Source organism: Centruroides vittatus, unplaced genomic scaffold (assembly GCF_030686945.1).
Source record: "Centruroides vittatus isolate TY-2023 unplaced genomic scaffold, ASM3068694v2 contig_717, whole genome shotgun sequence".
NCBI lineage: Eukaryota > Metazoa > Arthropoda > Arachnida > Scorpiones > Buthidae > Centruroides > Centruroides vittatus.
This window is the reverse complement of record NW_027122456.1, coordinates 404,951-427,887: the sequence shown is the minus strand read 5'-3', so window position 1 is coordinate 427,887 and position 22,937 is coordinate 404,951. Positions and strand designations below refer to the sequence as shown.

Genomic DNA, 22,937 nt, shown 5'->3' with positions numbered 1-22,937 from the left:
TTATCTTTAATGTAATTTTGTATACTTTAGTATATATAATATGGTTTAGTTAGTTAATTATTTTTATACCGTTGAGTATAATTCCTTTAAACTTGTCTACTGTATTGACAGAAACTGATTAAGGAAAATGTAATAATGGTTCTTCATCCATATATTTCTCAAAGCCAACTTTTGCATCTTAATTAAAAGGGAAACAGTTTTCAAATTAGTTGCAATAACTTACGAAGTAACCCTCATATTTTGTAAATGTAAAAAAATGCTATTTACTTAATTAACAGAGTACAATAATACATTTTTATTCATTGATTTAAACACTACAAAATCAATCAAAAATCACTATCTTACACAGTTAAAGTAAATAAAATTATAATTAGCTGTATCTTTTATTCTTACATTTAATAAATATGTGTATACATTCTTACCTCTTGCGTATCAACCAAGAAAGTTGCAGCGATGGACAGACTGCCTTGCGAAGCCAAGAGTGTTGCGTATTGATTTAACAAACCGGAAAGCGTACCCGAACTAATAATGGGCTTTATACCAGACAATCTTTCGACTGCACATTTCAAAACCATGATCTCTTCGACTAATCCCTAGTAAAAGTTTAAAATTATAAGAATTACAATGACACACATTTTTTTCTTGGTAATTACTAATTAAAGTTTCCATTAACAGGATAATGCTATAATAATGAATTAATAAATATATCATACTAAGAATCCTCTTCCTTATTTATTTATAAAGCTATTTGTTTATGTGAATGAAATATAAAATTCAATAAACAATTATACCTATGTAATCTCTAAAGTTAAAAATTATAAATATAAATTATGATGTTTGTACACAGCCTTATATTTAATTCTTACTTTATATGTTGAAATGTTAATCTCATTATCATCAAAATATTTTCTGTGTTCTTTTCTAGGCTTTATCAAGATATTAATAGTTTTCTTAATGAGTTATTGACAGTAGTATTTTTTTTTTTTAATATTAAAATTCAGAGAAACATCTTTCTGTCAGTGACAATCATAAAAATTTATATTAAATGAATAATTATTATTTTGAACATAAATTTAACATTTTTTTTTTCTTTCTTGCGCAGACACAATACAGTGACAGTGGAGACGAGGAAAAATAATATAAAGCTCGCCCCTAAATATGAAAATTTGTTCTCTAGACCTAAAGCTAAACAAAGAAAAATGAAACAGAAGATGGAGAAAGATGATATGAGAAACATAGTTTATAAGATACCATGTACTTGTGAAAACACTAACTTCTATATAGGAGAAACGAAACGCAAACTTAAAGAAAGAGTAAAAGGCCATATAGCCGATAGACTATATAATAGTCTATCGGCTATATGACTATATAATAGACTAAATTCTGCATTCCATGACCATTGTACATTAAACAATTGTAAAATCGATAATAATAAAATAAGTATTCTACATAGAGAAAAGAAGACATATAACAGGAAATTCAAAGAAAGTGTAGAAATCATTAAAAATAAAAATAAGAATTGTATAAATACTAACTTAAGTATAAAAATCAACGAAGATTGGATAAAAATGTTATAAAATATAAAAAATGTTTTCAATATTCGATATTACGCCATTTGCATAATGATAGATATTAATATTTAAAAATGAAACAAAAAATTGTCAATGGGCACTTGTTGTATATTAATAAGCTCTAAGAATTGTTATGTTCTGGAATAATTTTGTTGGAAACAAAAATTCCTTTGAATTAATACCTGCCCTATCAGTACTTAGCCAAGTGTATGCAAATTAAAAAACCAAATTATGTAGTTGAAGTGGCGGCATGTGAGATTTGTATACAGAAACAACTCTAGTCACCATGCAAAGGAACCCCCAACTAACATGATGGGAGACAAATTTCAGGTATATTTTTTGTAAATACAATTTGTAGGGAATAACTTGATACATTTTTATAAATTGATATTGAAAAATTTTACAAAGATTCATGCTGTTGGTCTATTCGTACTGTGTCTAAATTTTTTCGAGCGAGGTGTGGTCCATTCTTTAATGGGTAATGTTATTGTGAACTTTTAATGGAAAAAACTCACTTTTCTAGTTGGTTATATAAATGTATATTTATTATTAATTCCAGTATACAAGCTCTCAACACCAAAGTAAATATTCAGGACGTAACAACCCCCAGTAAATGCTGTGCTGTTTGTACACATGTATTTGTAATATGTACAGACAATTTTAAGGTACGTTTTATAGAGTGTTGTGTTTATATTTGTATAGTATAGCTCCCTTGTATGCTGTTGTATTGTTTAATTTAAGTGCTTGTTTGTATCCTTTTCTTATGTAAAAAACATCTTTTATTGTTTAGTTGGGTGAGAAGGGGCATCGACCCGAAACGTGCGACGTAAAAAGCGTTCCAACCGAATAAAGGATGAAAATTTGCCGTGTGTTTAAATTAACTGTCACTGTATTGTGTCTGCGTAAGAAATAAAACATAAAACACTGTTTCATCAAGATAAAAATAAATTTAACAGACAAATAAAATCTGTATACTGACTGTATTAAGTTTTCATAATGTTAATATACTGTAAAAATGCTTATATAAGAATTACTTCATGAGAAAAAGGTCCTAAGATAACATTATTATGCAGAAACATATGTACACAGCTTTTATATTTCTTTTTAACAACATTTTTGTATTTTTTTATTTGCAAAAATTCATATGATCTGAACAAAAGATAATAATAAAAAAAAATCATAAATGAAGTATTTTTGAGATTTAAATATTAAATCAAATGCTACAGACATTCTTATTGGACTATATAATAGTATCTTACTAATTAATTAACCATAAGTAATTTGAACTAGAAATAGGTAGTTAATCTGGCATCTTGTGTTAAATTTAATCATTAGAAATTTAAATTTTTTAAAAATATTCTAGGAGATTGGCCTGGAGTGGGACCCACAGCTCTTGCTCTACCAGTTACACTATACGAACATATGCCCAATCTTGGCTTCCAGACCAATTAAATTAGATATAACTATACTGATTACCCATGCAGCAACTGGTTTAAATAATTTAAGTCGCAATATTCATTATTGTAGATCAGGGGTCACCAAACGGGCCAGATAACTGAGAGAATGACGAGCATGGGCCAGATAACAATTTTGTTCAATACGGCACACTGAATACACAATAAATAAAGATAACTAGGATATTTATTTACCAATACAGATACACAATTGCTGCAGCAAGCTTGCAATCACGTTTCTTAGAAACTTCATTGCATGTACTTATACAAAAAGAGCTCTGATCTACAATCTAAGACATTTCCATAGCTTGTTTGTGGCACAGTGCAGCAATTGGCTGGATGAACTGATCTAACTACGGCCCGCAGGACGGATCCGTCCTGCGGGCTATACTTTGGTGACCCGTTGTATATTATTATTATTTTCTATCTATTTTTTAAAGATAGTGAAATCTTTCTTTTCAACTTTAACTATAATACATATCATACCTCTATATGTAATTTAGTTTTTTTACAGTGTAAGGAACTTGAAAATGTTGGATTCAGAGAGATTTTTAATAGTTTGAGTACAAAAGTAGAACAATGTAATTTAAGTTACCAGATGTTCTTTATTATTATAATATTGTTTAAATTTCTTATCTGTATTATTGAATTTCATATAGGTTCATATACGAGATTAAATGAATAATTCTGAATTTAAATTCTTTAAATCACCTATTAGATTTATTAGTCTAGATATTAATAAATAAAGATATGGATTTTATTCAATTCAAAGCAGTATTATTAAAAAATTTTTAGAAGAATAATTCACCAAAATCTTACCTGTAATAAGATAGGATTAAAAGAAAATTCTTGAATTTTCAACCAACACTGAGATAATTTTTCTAGATTTCCAGCACAAATATAACACAATATTGCATTCTTAATTAAACTACCATTTTTTTCGGTTTCTAGTCGTGTACCCAAACTTTCTGTAAAATAAATTTCAATAATACATAATTAAATAATTATTTCCAGAAAAGACAAAATAATACTTGAAGCTTTAGCTAAATGTCTTTAAGAAATTCTATATCACACAAATGAAGTATTCTCATGTATACAACCTTTAAATTTGATTTATATATATATAAATGCTTACAATAAATTATATTTACTATATATAAATGCATCAAATACCACAAAGTCCAAAATATACAGATAATAAATATATTTTTGTGTATTATGTAAAACCAAATAAGTAGATACTAATCTTGTATTTTTGTCTTGTAATTATAAAGTAGCAAAATGACAATTTTCTAAACAGAGACAAATAACAAAAATGCTTACCACAAACTTTAGAAAAAATGTCTGGCTTGGCATGCGTCAGCAAAGCTATAAGGATTTCTTTCCAGCAGTCAATATCGCAAGTTTGAACTACATGTTCCCAGTCTTCATTGACAATTGCAGAAATTAACTAAAGACAATAATAATAAACTTATTCATATAAATGTTTTTCACTATTTTAAATCTTTGTTATTTCTTGAATTAAAAAAAATTTCCCATAAATAAATGAGAGATGAATTAGATTCATTACATAAATCTAGAAGTACACAGTCGAGCTTCTTTTATATGCAATTTGAACATTGGAATAGTGTGCCGTATCTACAAAGATCCCTCGTAATAGGATCTGTAAGGTTATAGTGCGACACTCACACATTCAAACTGCATATAAATCTAAAATCTAGATCTCTCTCTCATCCATCACCATCACTCGTCAATATAGCTAATGTTATATTGACGAGTGATGGTGATGTGAATGAGTGCAATGAGTGAATATTTGCAATTTGTTTTAATCAAGTTTGTTTGTTTATGCTTTTTGTTTTGTTTTTTTTTATGTAAAAATGATTTAAATCAATATACCTTGGAAGAAATACTAGTCATTGCTCTAAAATATCTAGACTGTGTCTTTTGTAGCAAGGTCTTTCCTTCAGCTTGTGCAAGAATTAGAGCATCTGCCCACTGTTTATTCATAATGCAGAGTTCGACTGCTTCGCTAATATTTCCAGTTAGGAGAGCTTGATTTAATAAGTCTTCGTCAGAATCTAAAGAGAAAACAAGAAAAAATTATTATTAATTTAACAAAAAAACTTTTAATTCAGCAATAAAATTAATAAATTCATTAAACAAACCTTCACTACAAGTAATAAGAAATGGAGAATCGTCAACTCCTTTTCCTTCGGATGCAATCATTTCAAAAACATTGGTATTTTCATTGTGCGATTCTATTTCTTCGGCAACCTGAAATTTGTAAGAAATATTTTACTAATGAGTAAGTTTAAGACAAACTAAATTTTATTTAAGATTTCTTTTAAAAACATTAAAATTTTACTAGATCACAGTGAGAATGTTTATTAAAAAACCGAACTTTCAAATTACTTTCTTTTTCATTATTTTTAAATATTTTTGAGTAGGTGTAATTACTTTATTGTATTTAAAACAACACAGAACTCTGTGTTGTTTTAAATACAATACAGCAGAACTTGATTGTTTAAAACAATCAAGTTCTGCTGTAGATGAAACATTTCATTGTTTAAATATCGGTTAATAACTTGAAACTTTCAAACACTGCCAATATGAATTTCTTAGAGTTTGGAGTTATTTAAAAATCTATTTTTAATCATAATATTAAAAATAAATTTTTAAATGCAAAAGTAATGAACTTCTATACATGTATACATTTATGAGAATCAATAATAATAGATCACAAAAATGAAAATTTTACACAAGAATGCACACATACGTGCTGTATTATTACAGATGAAAAAACTCACTATACAAAATTACACATCATTTTGAAATCTATAAATAACACATTCTTGATAATCCAAACTAAAATTTGGAAAAAAATAATTTTCTCAACTGAAGAGGAATTTTTAAATCCAAAATGCATTTTAGCAAAAAATTTTTTTATTGTGTATTAATTTAAGATAGACAATGAAAAATAAAAATTGTAAAGCTGCATAATTAGTTACTAATTGGTACGATAATCTCTCACTAAATATATTTATCTTCATCAAACTAATAAATTAAAAAATTGCATTTTCATTTATTAGTGAGGTTGAAGCCGACGTTTTCGACGCGAAAACGTGTACGTCGGACATTTGGCACCGCTTTCCCGTAAGCCCAGAATTTGGAATGTCGAGCATGATTCCACTGACTTTCCAAACACCATTGTTAAACTTCTAGGCTTACAGAAAAGCAGCGCTGAACGCCCAACGTATACGTTTTTGAGTTTAAAACTTCGGCCCCAACCTCGCTATTAACAAAAATATTTTTGGTTGAATAATAAACACAAAAATGTCATTTATTTTAGGTTCTTTATGACGATGAAAAGCTGTTATTTGTCTATGTAGTAAGAGTTTTAATTTAATTTTAAAAATTCAATTGCTTCTTTCTTAATGTAATAACTGTTTCAATATTTATAGCAATCAAGTGGCGTTAAGTTAATTTATTCCTATAAATAATGAAACAGTTCTTATTAAAACAGACGAAATCAAAGATTAATTACAAACTAAAGAAAAATATAGCTTATATTTACTATAAGCTATAGTATATTTTTCTTTAGTTTGTAATTCACTTGCAATCAGATTTACAAATAATATTGTCTTGTAACATTTAAATAACTTAGTTTTAAATTATATAACAGTTTTATTTAAATTTTATTTTGAATTGACTTTTTATCACTCGTGCATTTTTGATAATTTAAATTTCAGTAATCTGAACACTATTACCATTAATTAGTTTGGATTATTGAGATTAAATTAATATATTCTACTTAATACTTACATTTAAGGAAGATAATTGACTAGCAAGTTTATTTGATTCAATATCATTTTTATTTTCTTTGCCTTCCTTTTGTTTAACGATTTTACCAATCTGTGCAAATTATAAATCAAATATTAGTAAGAATTTTACAGAACAGATAATTATCAAAACGGGAAACTAAAACTAACTTGACTAGATATATTTTCAGAATTATATCCAAGTAAATTAATCAATTTAGTTCGTGGCGAGGAATTCAACATGGCCTGAAAAAATTTTGAATGACAGCTATTAAATTTCACAGAAATCATCATTAGAAGCAAAAATTCTTAAGTTAAAGAATGTAATTTAATTTTATAATAAGTCATTTAACATATTAATCAAAATAAATAACCTGTATAAAATCCCAAGTCAACTTCTCCTGTTTATCAAAAATCTCATTTAATTTAACTTGACAGAATTCGTTCAGATTATCCGTACTTAGAGCCGATTCGAGTTTGGTTGCTCGATTAATTAGTTCCGATTCTGTAATAACGCTACTGATATTAATGATATTTTGAGGCAATTGCTGACCAGACTGTTTCTTTTCATGGGTAAACATAACCAATTTTCCACCAAACTATAATAAAAATACTATTATTTTAATATCTTTTATAAATGTTTTTTTAGTAAAACATAAGAAAAAAATTTCTTACACCAAATTTTGCTCCAACAGGTCTTCTTAGCCACTTGGGTGGTTTTCTAAGATAAACTGAAACTTGACGTGTAGTATTTTGTGGGATGGGAGGTTGAGCGAAAGTGTCCGATCCCGGAAACGATTCTGCTATCTAATAATAAAGTAATATATTAATTCTAATCTTTTATATTAATTGAAAAATTAAGTTTTTTCATTAAACTTATCATTTCTGTAATATAAATATCATACACTAGATTAACTGCTTTTAAAATGCCTTTATTTAAAATATAAAATTAAAAGAAATGTGATAATCTGCAAAGTAAATTTAATTTAAAAGCAGAAAATATTTCATTCTTATGAGCTAATTAATCATATGATCCTATAATTATAGTCATTGCTATGTGTTCTTTCTTTAAAAACATAACATATTTTTTTAAATTTATATCTATATTCCATATACATACTTCTTTGCCCAAAGATGACATTTATACAATATCAAAATTACTTGCTTAGGTGTTGTTTATTAAATATTAAAATACACATTGCTGAAAGACAGTGTCTCTTTTATTAGTTATACTTATTTATAACTATATTATAGTTGCTAATTATATTCAATAACACGTATAATTCCTTGTGAAAAGGTATGAGCTATTTAGTTTTTAAATTGAAAATTTAATTTACTATAAATTACCTTACTGCTCATTTTGACCTGTCGCTGTCCACCCATTAGAGAGTAGATGCTGACGTGACCATCGAATGACGAACTAGCAATTATTGCCGGATTTCTGTGACACCACGCTACGTCAAAACACCACTGATCGCTCGTTGGAAGTTCACAAACAAGCTAAATCAAACAAGTGTTATTGTTTTAGTGTAAGAATAATTCATGTTTCCAACCAAGTATTTAGTAAGCATACAGTATGTTCAGTGAAGATATAACTTTAATAATTTGTTATAAATAATTCTATCTCTTTTGGAAAGGAATAAACAACAATATTTTTAAATATATGAGTTTTTAAATGTTTTTTTTATTGTATTTTGTTTTAAATTTCCTCCTTCCTTCTCTCTGTTACTCTCTTCCAACTAAAATAAGATTATTTGGCTAAACAGTTGACTTTGATGAAGTATTTGGTCAGTCGAAATATTGAATACATGCGTTTAGCATTCAGCCAATTACCGAATATTTACTAGTGTGGCTGATTATACCCGAGTACCAAATAATACAGAATATTCAAGTCCAATGCTACAAAACTGTGCAGGCATGTTCTTTATTCCCATTAAAGATATTAAAATATTTTACTTTATTTCACCTTTAATATGAATGCTATAAAAATCAATGTCAATAATTTTGAATATTTTCTGATCTTATTTAACATAATGCTATTGAAATAAAACATCATATTTTGTTAAATATGGTAAGAGAATAGTATATAAAGATGATTCACGGTTCAAATTATCATCCATTGGCATAAACAATGCTTTTACATCTCTTCATAATCAATAATAGTTTCAAATTCTTTTATATAATCAATGTAAGAAAATATAACTATTCTGATAATATTATACTCATGTTTATTATTTTTGGTACTTGTTCTGAAGGGTATTTTCAAGGGAGGTTTGTTTATTATTTTTACTTTCATATTTTTTAAGGCTTAGTGCCTGTTTTCCTTAAGGTGACATTCACTTTATGACAATGATCTGGAACCTAACTCACTATATTAGTGAGGCTCACATGAGAACTTGAGATTGAACACGAGATCAACAGGATGATATCTTGAATCGAAATCAGAATAATGAAGTTTTTGTAATATAATATTATCACTGATCACTACTTTTAATCTTTTAATACAAATTTCTTACAAGTGTTTGAATAATTCTAAATCCTTTTTGAAATGAAGGCTTTATAAAATTTTCCTGATAATATTTTATGACATTAAACTATCCAAAGACTTTTTGTTTCTTTACTGAAAAACCTGTCTTCAAGAAATTCTTCTAAATGTAAAAAAAATATGATTTTTACCATACAGAAAGAGATATTTTTAGCATTATCAATAATTCCACTGACATAATTATGAAACAATTAACAGGTTATGTAAGGTCTGTTAATTTTATCATGTTATCACTTGACTCTTCAAATAATTTTTTTTACTAAAAATAATAGCAATGTATAAACAATGCTAACATACTGTATATAGAAGCAAACTGCTAATTCATATACAAACTGCACAAGAGACAAACACACTGAAATATATAAATATTCCTCTAACCTCATCTCCTTGAATGTTTGAATTGGGATTCCAGCAAAGTATCATATTATCTTTACCGCACGATAACAATAAATCTGGATCTCGGGGACACCATGCTAGTGATAAAACTCCCCTGAAAAAGGATTTTATGCTAAATTAAAGTTTAATAAAAAATAAAAATGTAAAAGTGTAATAAAATATTTCATTATATGCATATATGTTTTACATATTCTTCTAAATAAATGACAAACTGTTTTAGTTAACAAAAGAATATCCAAAAGAATGATTTCCTCTATTTTCATCTTCCTAGAAAGCTCACATTTTTAATGCTATTGTGAGTCTTGTGATGAGATAAAATATATGAAACCATTCTTTTGGGCATTCTCCATAATTTAACTATGTTTTATGTGTGTTAAATCCAACTTTATGTAAAGGAGTGACCAAGCTTAAAGAAAAAATTTTTTTAGTTAAAATCCTGGATAAAGGCTTTCTTATTTTGGCTATTGGGCTGACTAACGTATGTCTGGTTACATTCCTATCTACATCTTAGTATAATGTTCTAGAACAGTGATTCTCAACCACTGTGCCATGGCACTTTAGTGTGCTGCCACTGTAAATATCCATACATAAGCGACGTCAGACAAGCTGTTTAACCGGTTCTACCTTCCTAGGGCGTATTTGGAAATTGTAACCAGTGTTACCGGTAACTGCCGGTAGTTACCAAGGCGTTTAGAAAATGTGACCTAAATAATCAACTGTGTTTAAAAATCACTGTTATGATGTCGCAGGTTGTCCTGCGGTACTTACCGAAGTAACCTTGTGTGCTGCCAAATTTTTAAATTGTTAAAAGTGTACCGTGACAAAAAAAGGTTGAGAATCACTGTTCTAGAATAACAGCAACAACAATCTGGAATAGACCAGACAACAATTATATTATATGTATGTGCGGTCTATGGACGGTTGGGTAATCTTCTTGAAGCGACACATCGTTTCTTCTTCTCCAACTCTAACCGTCACCGTATTTTTTCCTGCGTGTGCCGGAATGGATGCACACGACATTCGGCTCGACCATGTCGCCAACGCGGGGGACGGGCACCACATGTATATATGTCGAAATGTAATATAATATTCACTATGTGTACAACTTATATTGTTTAAAGCAATTATTGCTATAACTGCACGTGAAAAAGAATGTTTAAAACTTTATTAATATTAACAATAATAAATTAAATGGATATAATAATAATTTTAAATTACAAAATACTAAAAATATTCACACAAACAACAAAAATTCAGTAATGATAAATACTTTAATAAGCAAACTTAGTAAATTTACTAAGTTAAAACCTGACTGATGACTGTTTAAGATGGTCAAAAACATTTGTCTATTAAAGTGTTTTTCATTGCTGAATTTTGGTATTAGTATGTTTGTTTGAGCTGCATCCACTTGTATAAACTGTTTGTTTGTACTAAAAATGTTTTAGAATTATCACCTTTGATGATGTTCAAGTGTCTTAAGAGGTACAGTAGCAAATCTAAGATCCCATAGTTGTATAACTGGATGATTGTCGTCTTCTGAAGCCAAACACAATTGTGTAGCTACTTCAGGATGCCATGCAACTACCTTACATCGTATCTGAAAAAAGTTTCCATGTACATTTTTGCACACTAATCATCTATTATATATAAATTTCCTTACTCTTGAAGTAGTATCGGAAACTTTAATAATAGGTTCCGTTTTTCGAAGATCCCAAACTATGCAACGAGCAGGAAATGCCGATGCTAAAATATGTTGAACTTGACGATTCCAGGCTACACACGTTACATCTTCTAAAGGCTGTTTTAGAATACACAAATTATACTTAATGTACAGTACATATAATTAAAATTATCTACACTTTAATAATATTACAGTTTAAAAGGATTTAATTCAAATAATTTTTGAACTATGTATCTCACCTGAGATTTGCCTGGTACCATTGGCTTAGTTGGATTATTTAAATCCCATACAAAAATTTCTGATTCAGAAGCACCTGAAGCTAAGAGATTTGGCTAAAGAAAAGGAAATTCGTTAACTAATTTGAATCTAATTGCAAAAGATAATTACATACGGACGTTACCTGAAATATGTTAAAATCTAGCGAACGAACTGCACCGGTATGCATATTTTTATGGCAAACTACCGCAGATTCATTCTGAAGTAATTTTACAGGATCGTACAACAACAGATTACCACCGTCTGCTCCACCAACAATAATTCCACTTGTATATTCATCATTGTTTACACCATGACATCCCCAAACTACTTTATGAAACCTGTAATATAATTATTTTTTAACTTACAGATTTAAATTGTTTAAAATTCAGATTTAACTTAAAAATACCTTATATTTTTACCAGTTTCAAGGAAACGTACTTACCTATATTCTGATACGATGCATCCTTTTAGTTCCATATCTAAATCTGGTTCAGTCAGATTTAAATCATATATTTCTAAGGCAGCAGTTGTACTAAAAGAATTAATATATTATAATTATTTATTTTCAATTTTATTGTTTCTGTGTTTATGTAATTTTTAAAAATTTAAAGTGAAAACTTTTTCTATAATTTACACCCCAATTCAGTAGAAATCAGCCACGGAAGACAATGGAGAAAGTAAAAGCAGTGGCAATTCTAGATCTGTTAATACAGTTTGTATAACAACCACCACCCACCTATTGCAATCAGTGGTAACTTTTATACGGCGAGCAAATGTATTGTTCTAGTTAACTTGATTTACAAGAGAAACAAAAGTTAATAAACGAAACTAATACCTGAATGTTGCATCGAGTTGTTGCGCTGCCGTACCGGCAACAAGGTAGATTGGGTGATGATTGGCGGGAGACCATGCTATATTAGCGGTACGATCAATTTCTTTTACCTTCATCTTGAATTACTATCTTTAAAAAGAATACTTGTTAGAGATTTATAAAATAATCATACTTCAATAAAGTTATGAAATCTTTTTTTTTATATAAAATAATGAAAATTATAATTTATATATAATTTTAAATAGTTCTGTGTAATAAAATTAATAACAAACGTTTTTGTTATTAATTTTATTTCTTTATTAAACATTAAACTAACATTTTTAGTCATGCTTAATGACCTTCACTATTCAAAACACTTCAGCTGACGGAAAATAAAAAACATCAGAATGCCAACAGAGGTTTAAAATACAAAAAATAAAAAAAAACATATTGAAATCGGTTATACCCCAATGACGTGCACACCATAAAAAGTACTGGAGACAAAAAAAGTCTGTTGGATTTAGTTGTGCCGACCTCAACCACGATTTCCGAGCATTAAATGTGTGGTCATCGTTATAATTGACAGTGTTCTCCTTACTTTTAGATTTATAGATTTCATGGGCTTCAATGTGTTTAAGGCATTGCTTGTTTCTGACTTGGTTGGTGGAGGCAGAAGAAAGTGGTAGGATTACGAAGGAATTCTACCCCGTTCTCTCCACGAATGTAAGTCTACCGTCGATCATAACACTACCGAATTCCTAATTAGTAGGTTTTATTCCTACCTCCATCCAACAGAATTGTCTTATCTGTATTCTGCCGAATGAAGTGAAACATTATCTTTTTAGCTGTCTGATGTTGGAGGATAAACAACACGATATCAGGATGCCGATGCCAATAGACACAAAGTGGTCTTGAAGTTTGGTCAAACTCACAGCAAACAAATCCACCCGTGCCACTTTTGACAAACTAATATCAGACTATTTTAAACAAACAACTATTTTCTAACCTGGTCGTTGTCAACAGCATAGCGGACACAAATTAGTTCCAATATACAGTGGCGTGCCGTCATTGGAAGCGATGGAAGCGCCGCTTCCACCTTCCAATGACCTTCCCTTGTATTTTATAAAATATAAATTTTCATATTTTAACGTACTTTGAATTAATTAAAATTAATATTTTATTATAACTGCATTATGTATCTTTTACAAATTTCTATACTACATGTGAAAAAAAAAGGATAAGATTGCTATTGTATATTCGAATAATTCAGTGGCAAAAGGAATGTCGAAACCGGGTCGGTTTCTAATCAGCCAGATTATATAGGCATTGGCGCATGCGCTTTACAGAGCACCAACGTCACGGTTTAGCTGGTAGAAGCAACACACGCGTAAAGAGTCCGACTTTATATCCTGGAGCGGTTGTGGGCTGTTAGCCGCCTGCTAGATATTCGGCCACCCTCGCCCGATTACGTGAATCGTGAGCAGACTAGATCAACGGCGGGCAGCCCGCGGGCCAGCTACGGCTCGTGAAAAGTTTCTATCCGGCCCGCGAGATCTTTAATAGATTATTAAATTGGAAAAATAACTAATTAATAGTTATTTTTCCAATTCTTTGTAATTTTCGAAAACGATAAGAGAAATAAATGTAGTAATTAACTTTTTATTTATTTATTTCATATTTGCAGACTAAAAAAATTACAAGTCACAAGAAGGCGTCAATTGACTACTACGGCCCGCGGAAAAAAACGTAAAATTTATTCTGGCCCATGTTATAAAAAGGGTTGCTCACCCTAGACTAGATTTATTACTTAACCCAACTGATAGGAGTTTACTGGCATGTTTTTATGATAGTTCTGTATAGTTGACAGGAGTTTTAAAAAAAAAAATCCATTAAAATATTTGATATATTTATTCTGCGTTTATTCTGCTCTCCCATCTTATATTACTTACGGATTTCAATGTTAAACCGGTGATATTACGATTTAGTGTGTCCCATCTGTAAGGGGATGCAGAAAAAACGTGTACAATTCTAGTACAGTGTTAAAAATTAACTGTTACTTTGGCAGCATCATTTACAACCAAATTTAATGAATGAGACGTACAATAGTACAAAAAAAAGCTCTAGAATTTATTTTCTTTAAATTTATGATTTATGTATCGGTTGTCATAAAGATTTCTTTCCACTGTTTTCCCGAGACTACAGACATTCAGGTACAAAGTAACCGGTTTCAACTTATTTCTACTTAAGTAGTAGTTAAATAATTAAGCAATTAGGGAATTAGAAACATATATAAAACCCTGATGAAAGAGCCGAAATTTTACTTAAACAGAAGCTTAACAGAACCAATCTCTTGCCGAGTACAGTGGGGTCTGATCTCTTCATAATATTAGATGTAATAAAGACAGAAATTTTTCCAGTTCAATGAGAGTGACCGAAAAGTTGTAAATTTTGGAAATTTCCGTGAACACTCGGTCCTAAAACGTATTAGTTAGAAAACGAACGACAGACAATCTGTTAAGTTTAAAATATTTAGATTTTTACAGCTATGGCAAGAGACGTTTAAAATCTACAACAACCCTGTCGCGTCCTTTGAGATATACTAGTAATGCGACAAAAGAGGCATTTGACATCGACCGGTATCGGCACCCTCGGGATTTGGCATGCACACACCTACCAGGACGTCTCTGATTTCATTCATTAGCCACTCGTAGGGAGCTATTTCACTAACTTGTAAGTGGATTGTTTTAAGATTTAAAAAGTAAAGAATATTTTGTTATTTATATGTACGTTTCTTCACAAAGTTATATTTAATTATAAGTTTCTTTAAAAGTATATTCATACAATTGAAGAATTTTTTTTACTAAGCATGTATATTCATCACACATTTTGTTTTACTAAGTAAGTTTTTTTTTATAATTTTAATTTTAGCCCTTATATCGTGGCTAGTGATTCAAAAATTTATTTTAAAAAAGTTTTGGCTCAAGACCATATAATGAAAAAGAAAACGTTATTAAAAGAGAAAGACCAATGCCTAAATTAAATATAAATACGTCGACAAAAAAATTTCGACATTTTGACGATAAAATTTATGACGAATGACGATTCTTTCGTAAAATTGAAGCAATTTGGAAATCAAAGCGGAATAGAATTTAACTTTGGTAGACAATATAAAATAAATATTGAAAATTATAACAAGATAATTACGATTAATAGATATATCTAAATTAATAGAAGTTATATGTTTTTTCTCAAAGCAAGAATTGGCATTTAGAGGGCGTAGGGAATTTATTGAATCTAATAACGGAGGTAATTATATTGAACTTTCTTATTTATTAAGTACGTCGGATAATCTATTAAAAATACATTTAAAGAAGTATACGGTTTTTACTGGCTTATCGAACAAACGAATACGAACGGGCCCTGACGCGCAATTAATTGATTGCTCCTGTAAGTCGGCTTCTTACGGAAACACAGCTTCCCTATCATCAAATGTCACGGCATGCCACTGCCAATATATGTTATTTGCATTGTTTGTTCTGCACAGTTCTATGTATCGTGTAATTACTGTATGTACTAATAACACATTACAAATTTTTTAGGTATTAGTTTATTAGACAGTTTGCTAATAAACTACTTTCAAGGTACACAGCTACAATGTTAACTAAAGACTGCATATTATATACAGTATAAAAATGTAATGTAAAGCAAGAAGTGTGAAATAGCCAACTATCAAATGTATTAGGGACAGTTCTACAATCGAGCTGCTTCCCAGTCCCGTAATACTTAATATTAGTGCATGGCAACCTTCGAATGGATTGTTCAAGTGTGCCACAAGTCCAATAATCTAATACTTGAATGAAAATTATAATTTTTATTATGAACAGAATATGTAGAGCCAAACTTTTTTTAAAACAGATAACAATCCACAGAAAATTATATTAATGTATCATAATATCTATAAATAATAGTTTGTATAATTAACTAGTGAAAATAAATTATTTATAAATGTATTTAATATAATAATTAAATATAAATAATGACAAGAATTTTTAATATTTTGTAAGTTGTTAATGCTGATGGTAACAGTATTAACGAGTCGCAATTTTTTTAGATTGCCAGTTTAACAACATTTGTCAAACATATGTAGTAAAATTCTATCCTATCTTGCCAAATTCATACATATTATAACTACTACTATAATTATTATTATAATATTATTGCTGTTAATTATCTGAGAAGTATGCAATATACTATACATCAATCAAAAGAGTAACTGTAGGTGTTTCATCTCTCATCTGAATTCAAACATCTTGTCATCTACTAGGCCTACCACTAGAAAGAATCATAAACGAAAATGACAACTCTGCAATGGAGAAAGCATTTTGTGTACTGTAATTTGCAAAGTCTGAATCATTTGTCATCGTGCAACATGGATAATCTATGGGAGCCACAAAACCATGGCTGCCGTGGAAGGAGCAATGACAGATATGCCGTAACAAGTGTAGGAAGAATTTATGTATTGGTAGAATGTGTGCCGTGTAATAACAGGTATGCATGCATTGAGAAACTGTAATGGGCAAATGTAAAACTTGGGTGGTTTTCCGATGTTTTAATGTACATTGCAACATTCTCAAGTAATAATAAACATAATTACAATAATTCAAGATGATAGAATTCTTTTTAGAAAACCCTGTATAATACAAACACAAACTTCTCTTGATCTTTTGTCATTTAAAGTTATTAATAATACAAATTTGACAATACAAAGTAAGGGTCTAGAAAAGTCATGGTTTGATCACCATGAGCATACAGTCATCACACAGATTAAAAAATCAAAGTAAAAAAAAACTATCCAAGCTCCTGTAAAGAATTTAATTACATTATGAAAAAAGGTATGTTTTAATGCTTAAAACTGTAACATTCCAATTTGATTTTAAGGTTTAAATCTGTTAGGACAACATAGAAACTCACTATAATGTTTAGAAAACTCAAAACACGACTTCCGTAAAGGAATTCAATCTATTATTTCAACACTTGAATGTTAAAACAGTTAATCTCAAAATGAAAATAAAAATGTATTTAAACCTTAATCGATGAAAATATTTCTGAACATATGTAAAATAAAGGTATAAGAGAAGGAAAAACAAGAGAATAAATTAAATTTGAAGCACTTTTTACTCTGAGAACAGCAGTATGAAATGGAATTATGTTCAAGAAGTCTCCTTGACAAGAGAATAAATTATTAATGTCCATTTCTCATAACATTGTCTAAAAATCAATAGTTTTACTATATATTATTAGTTCACATTTTCATTCTATGTGATCTATCAATCTGGTTATGATAATCTGTCATAATGTGATAACACAGTTTTCAGATATGACGAAAACGTCGATTAAACTAAGCAGAAAGCTCTAAAATAGATAATGTTCAGGAAACATCAAAATATATTTATCAATCAAGATCTTCACAGTGTAGTTTATTCAATGTAATTTTTAATCAAATGCTTGAGATATATTGGGTCATTTAACACTAAAATTGCCACATGTTAAGGTGAACAGTTTATGTAAATAAATTTAGATGACGTCACTGTTTTTGCTAACCGACGTTCCAACTGAAGTTATTGTACCTGAAGGAGGCCATTGAAAATGGCTGGAAACGTTTGTTCTTATAGATTAAAACTGCTAAAAACATAGCGTGAAAGGTTTTGTCTTACTTATTTTAAGTAGTTCTAGCTTTTCGCGCATGGAAGTACATAAACTGTGTTGGTATGCTATTTTCTCCATTATTTGAGAATTAGAATTAAAAATAGATCAAAAGAATTACTTGCATTTTTCTAATTATCATATTTTTGTGAATATATAACCTACAGAAAATTTATAAAACAAAAATAAAATCTTTGCATAACCTGTGCCTGTAGGAGCAGCCATTGCTTCATAGGCACAAGTCGGTAATTGCAATTTAAAATTGGCGTATAACCTACACGTCCCTCTGGATTATCTTTAAAATGCTTATAACTGTTGAGTTATATACATTGAAATACAGTAAGTTTAAGAACTGATTAAAAAAGTGGCACAGACCGGTATTCACCATAATTTGATTGTAAAAAAAATTCACAAAAAATAACTGAAGATACAAAAAGTCTTCATCCTTTCATCCAACTTCACACCTTGGGAACAAACAGTCATAGGGTAGAGTCGACTGCTGTAAGACTATTATATTATTATTATTAATAAATCAAGATAAATTCAGTTTGAAGAAAATAATATGTATTCTAAATATTTCATTTTTCTTGTTGCGCGACGAAGGCAGTTTGTACAGTACTTGTCGAAAACATTTGAAATTAATTAAGAGTGGAAATCTATTGTTTATTTAAAATGACTATTGATGTGGATATAAGCTGCTGACCACCTTGACAGACTTTTAAAATTCAGCTTCACCAAGGCTACTATTTTACCGGAATAATTGGTGATCTTCTGAAGAGACATCAAGACAAATTAAAAATTAAACCTATATTGAAAAAATTAGTGTGTGTGTGATTATGTTAATTATTACCCGAGAAGTATGCAGAATACACTGATCGATAGAGTAACTTTCCACGTTTCATCTCCCAACCGCATTGAAACGTCATATTGTCCAACCGAAAATGGTGACTTCACAATAGAGAAGGTAAGGTGTTTCGCATTCTTCAATTTGCAAAATCAGAACGACTCGTCGTTGTGCAACGAGTAATCTGCAGAACCAGTACAATTGTGGCTGTCGTAGGATGTGCCGTAGCGAGCACGGGAAGAACTTGAGTATCAGTTGGATGTGTGCCTTGCACACGAGATACACAAGTTAAGAAACTAATGGGCAAATGTAAAACTTTAACAGTTTTCCAATGTTTTAATGTACATTCCAATGTTCTCAGATAATAATTAACACAATAACAATAATTTAAAATGGTAGAATTCCTTTTGGAAGACGCTACGTTTTATTTTTTTATTTTAAAGTAAAGAAACATCTCTAAGATGGTTATATTAAAGCCAAAAAATTGTAGATTAGTTTGAGCTATATAGCAGTAATATAACCCGATCTATTCTGGCTATCATTTGGCTTTGAAGTAAAGATGACAAATATAAATTTTTGTAGTTTTTACAGCATTTTGAAGACTGACTTGATTACACAAACATTTCATTTAATAAAGATAAAAATGCTACTATTGGTTTTGTAAAATAATACATAATAAAATAAATGTATTTTCAAATTATTTTAAAATCAATATAAAATATATGATAAATTTATATGCTATAACAAATACATTATGTTATACATTGTGCAATACTGCCAAACTCATGGCTCAATAAATGGTCCACAGTCAGATGTGGAGTAGTAAGAAATTGTGAGGTTTATGAGCAGCTTCCTTAGCACTTTGTCCACATTCGCCACATAGTACCATCGCAATACTCTTCATTCATATAGCCTGACAATCTTTTGTTGACACAATACTCTCCAAAGGACTATCTGATGATCAACGACTGTTTGCACATTGCCACGTCCGAGTTTTTATCTATGGGAATGGTGTCTCATCACGGCCATCTTTTGCACATGAGAAAAAGTGTATGATTCATGTAAACGATAAAAATCATGCGTGAAGTTTCCATCTTCTATTTAAATCATCCATTTCTGTAAAATGTCATTTACTGATAATTCAATGATGCTCCGAAACTTTCTCATTTAACCGTTTTTCTGTATCCCTCATAGTTTCTAAGATAGAAATGCTAATTCTTTCCAAATTTTACTGCTAGGGGTGCTGCTCTTTGTCTCATTGAATAACACATTGTCTCTTTACTATGTCAACACCTCACAACCACAAAACTAGATATTTTTGTTAAGAAGTTATTTTGTGCATCCTGTATAGCCTATTTACCTGATCATTACAAATAAATTTTATATGTAGATATATATGGTGTATTCAAAATCTCAGCGCGCTGCCAGCAAACTGCAAGCGTCTTTTTCAGTGCTGGATACGTCAGCAAACAAGATGGCAGCAACCACGAAGTTAGTAAGGGCTTTGATTAACGTAGATGGTTTCGAATTCAATTTAGTCATTGATGAATTCACATTGAATAAATTAAGATCAGGTAAGTACATTAATAGATTATTTTAATATACCAACATATTTATATATGTGAGACATATTTTTTTAGTTGTTATTATATTAAAATTATAGATGGCGGAAGCCACAAAAAATAATCCAATGATATAAACTAAAATGTATTAAAATTTTTATTAAAATTAAAAATTCTTTTCGTACGTATTACATCATCAGGATAAAACCATCAAACCGTTAATTTTAAGTGGGAGAACTATCCAAAAAAGAAAGTAAAGTAAAATAAATAATTATTAAACTAGGCTATATCTTACCTAGAAAAGTAATCAATTTAGTTTCTTAAACACAAATCAGATAATCTCCCCAGTTTCTTTTTTTTTTTATAGTTGTTAACGTTAATCTTAGGCTTGATTTCGTTATGTATTAAACGAATCTCTTAATTCTGTAATATTTTTGACATTTTTTTTTCCTTAGATGCAAACTACATGCAAAAATATTTGAATGATTTGAAGCATAGTTCAGAAATTGATATCCCATCGAATTTAAATATCAGTACACCGAAAATTGTTCAAATCTTTCGAGTCGTAGAAAAGGATGGTGAATTTGGTAAGATATTTATGTAAGGATGCTATATTTATAATATAATGCTATATTTTTTGTATTAATTTGTTTGGAAATTTATTAGAACTCGCAGAAGGAGTCCAATTCAATTTTGAAGAGGCTGAAAAAGGCGATCAGCCTGAGATAAACAAAAATGATCAGAAAAAGAAACAAAAGGGTATAGTTATTTAATACATTCAGACTATTCAATTTCAAAATTTATTTAACAAATACAAAATAATAAGTAATATATTAAATATTGAAGTACTTTCTTTTTTCAGTTGAATGGTCTGATGTAGCTACACAACTCTTAATCAATTCAAGGATAGAAAGAGAAAATGACTTTCAGAAGCCAGTTGCCAAGGCAAAACTGTGGAGTCAAATTTCGCGGGGCTTACAAAACAAAGGATTCATGTTTTCAGGGGAGGAGTATAGCCATAAATGGCGAAATTTAATGTGCACATTTAGACAAAATTTGGATAAGTTAAAAACATCAGGAGAGGGGAAAATAAGATGGGAACATTTTAATAAATTTTATGAAGTGTATGGTGGAAAGACAAATAACAATCCTCCACCTCATTATCTGAGCTCATCAACTGCCTCTCCTGCATCACCTTCTCCGTGCACCTCAGTGAGTGCTGTTTATCCATCTGGCACCAACTCCCCTGCTGCAAATACAGCCACAACTAACAGTGAAAGTAACACATCAGACTCTCTCAACTTGGACTCACCCCGTCCCTCGACATCTCTTACCAGGGAGAACCGTAAGAGAAAGCGGGAACCCCCTGCATGGTTTTTAGAAGAAATGGGAAGAGAGACGCAAAGGATGAACAGAGATGGAAGGAGGTGAAGGAAATAGAAGAAAAAAAACTGCATGAGTTGCAGCAACTCAGAATGCTAATGTCTGAATTAATTAAAAATAAAAGGAATGTGTAATAAATTTTTTTTCTTTTTTTTTTTAAAGTAGCCCCTTGGCTAATTTTTTATTTATTAAAATAAAGCATTATTATTCTACCTAGTCTGACTTTTTATCATCTCTTGTCCAGACATCATATGCTGAAGATTAATTAGCCAACCTTAGGCTATTTCAAAAAGAGTTGCTTTTTGTCTGTTCAGCAAGAATTTTATAAATATATTTATTAAAAGTTTTTTAACCCGTTGACGACAATTGACAAATAAACTATTGGTAATAGTGTATAAAGATTATTTTTTAAATGAACAAATTTGAATAACTTTAATAAAAAGCATTGTTATTTTTTTTTATTTAAGACACTGAAATTTAAATTTTAACTGTTTAAAGTAGATGTATCATACCAAGACACTATGTATAGTATCCATCTCAACAAAATTATAATACTTAATAAATAATACATTCCAAACAATATTTTATTACATTGAAACACTAAATTCATACAGTAAAGTGTATTGTGCAGTACATACAACCCAATAACATCACCCAGTCTCAGAACAGCTGAGTTGCTATCAAGTTCCTCTTAGCTGCTCCATCAGTATTTGAATAAGTGCTGCGGGGTTCTTCCAGTTCTTCTAGACCATTCTCTTCACTAACAATTTCAACATCTGTACTCTGATCATTATGCATAATACAAAAATTATGCAGTACACAACAGGCAGTGATGACTTTTGGAACAAAAGCTCTCTTTCTGATATATAAATATCTTAGTTTCGGAATCTACCAAACTGTCAATGCATGCA

General features: G+C 29.7%; 2 protein-coding genes across 5 annotated transcripts in view; one reads left to right on the top strand and one right to left on the bottom strand.

The window, feature by feature from the left end:
• The window catches only part of LOC136980656 (uncharacterized), a 204,610-nt gene extending 181,702 nt beyond the window's left edge, over positions 1-22,908 (top strand). Inside the window, exons 1-4 of one of the 2 annotated variants that reach the window (XM_067276806.1) lie at positions 20,530-20,655; positions 21,099-21,230; positions 21,310-21,402; positions 21,506-22,908. In XM_067276806.1, coding sequence (XP_067132907.1) covers positions 20,556-20,655; positions 21,099-21,230; positions 21,310-21,402; positions 21,506-22,074 — 894 coding nt within the window. In that variant the 5' untranslated portion in view covers positions 20,530-20,555 and the 3' untranslated portion in view covers positions 22,075-22,908. Of the gene's footprint in view, positions 1-20,529; positions 20,656-20,959; positions 21,231-21,309; positions 21,403-21,505 lie in introns of those variants that run through there. The other variant, XM_067276807.1, reaches the window with a different exon arrangement.
• The window catches only part of Sec31 (secretory 31), a 43,507-nt gene that overhangs the window by 14,537 nt on the left and 6,033 nt on the right, over positions 1-22,937 (bottom strand). For 2 of the 3 annotated variants that reach the window (XM_067276802.1, XM_067276805.1), the window contains exons 2-18: positions 12,559-12,684; positions 12,166-12,255; positions 11,866-12,061; positions 11,705-11,797; positions 11,445-11,582; positions 11,239-11,381; positions 9,767-9,878; positions 8,191-8,343; positions 7,519-7,650; positions 7,218-7,442; positions 7,015-7,089; positions 6,848-6,937; positions 5,191-5,299; positions 4,922-5,103; positions 4,349-4,475; positions 3,845-3,993; positions 423-593 (exon numbers count right to left, since the gene is read on the bottom strand). In XM_067276802.1, coding sequence (XP_067132903.1) covers positions 423-593; positions 3,845-3,993; positions 4,349-4,475; positions 4,922-5,103; positions 5,191-5,299; positions 6,848-6,937; positions 7,015-7,089; positions 7,218-7,442; positions 7,519-7,650; positions 8,191-8,343; positions 9,767-9,878; positions 11,239-11,381; positions 11,445-11,582; positions 11,705-11,797; positions 11,866-12,061; positions 12,166-12,255; positions 12,559-12,671 — 2,298 coding nt within the window. In that variant the 5' untranslated portion in view covers positions 12,672-12,684. The remainder of the gene's footprint in view (positions 1-422; positions 594-3,844; positions 3,994-4,348; positions 4,476-4,921; positions 5,104-5,190; positions 5,300-6,847; positions 6,938-7,014; positions 7,090-7,217; positions 7,443-7,518; positions 7,651-8,190; positions 8,344-9,766; positions 9,879-11,238; positions 11,382-11,444; positions 11,583-11,704; positions 11,798-11,865; positions 12,062-12,165; positions 12,256-12,558; positions 12,685-22,937) is intronic. The other variant, XM_067276804.1, reaches the window with a different exon arrangement.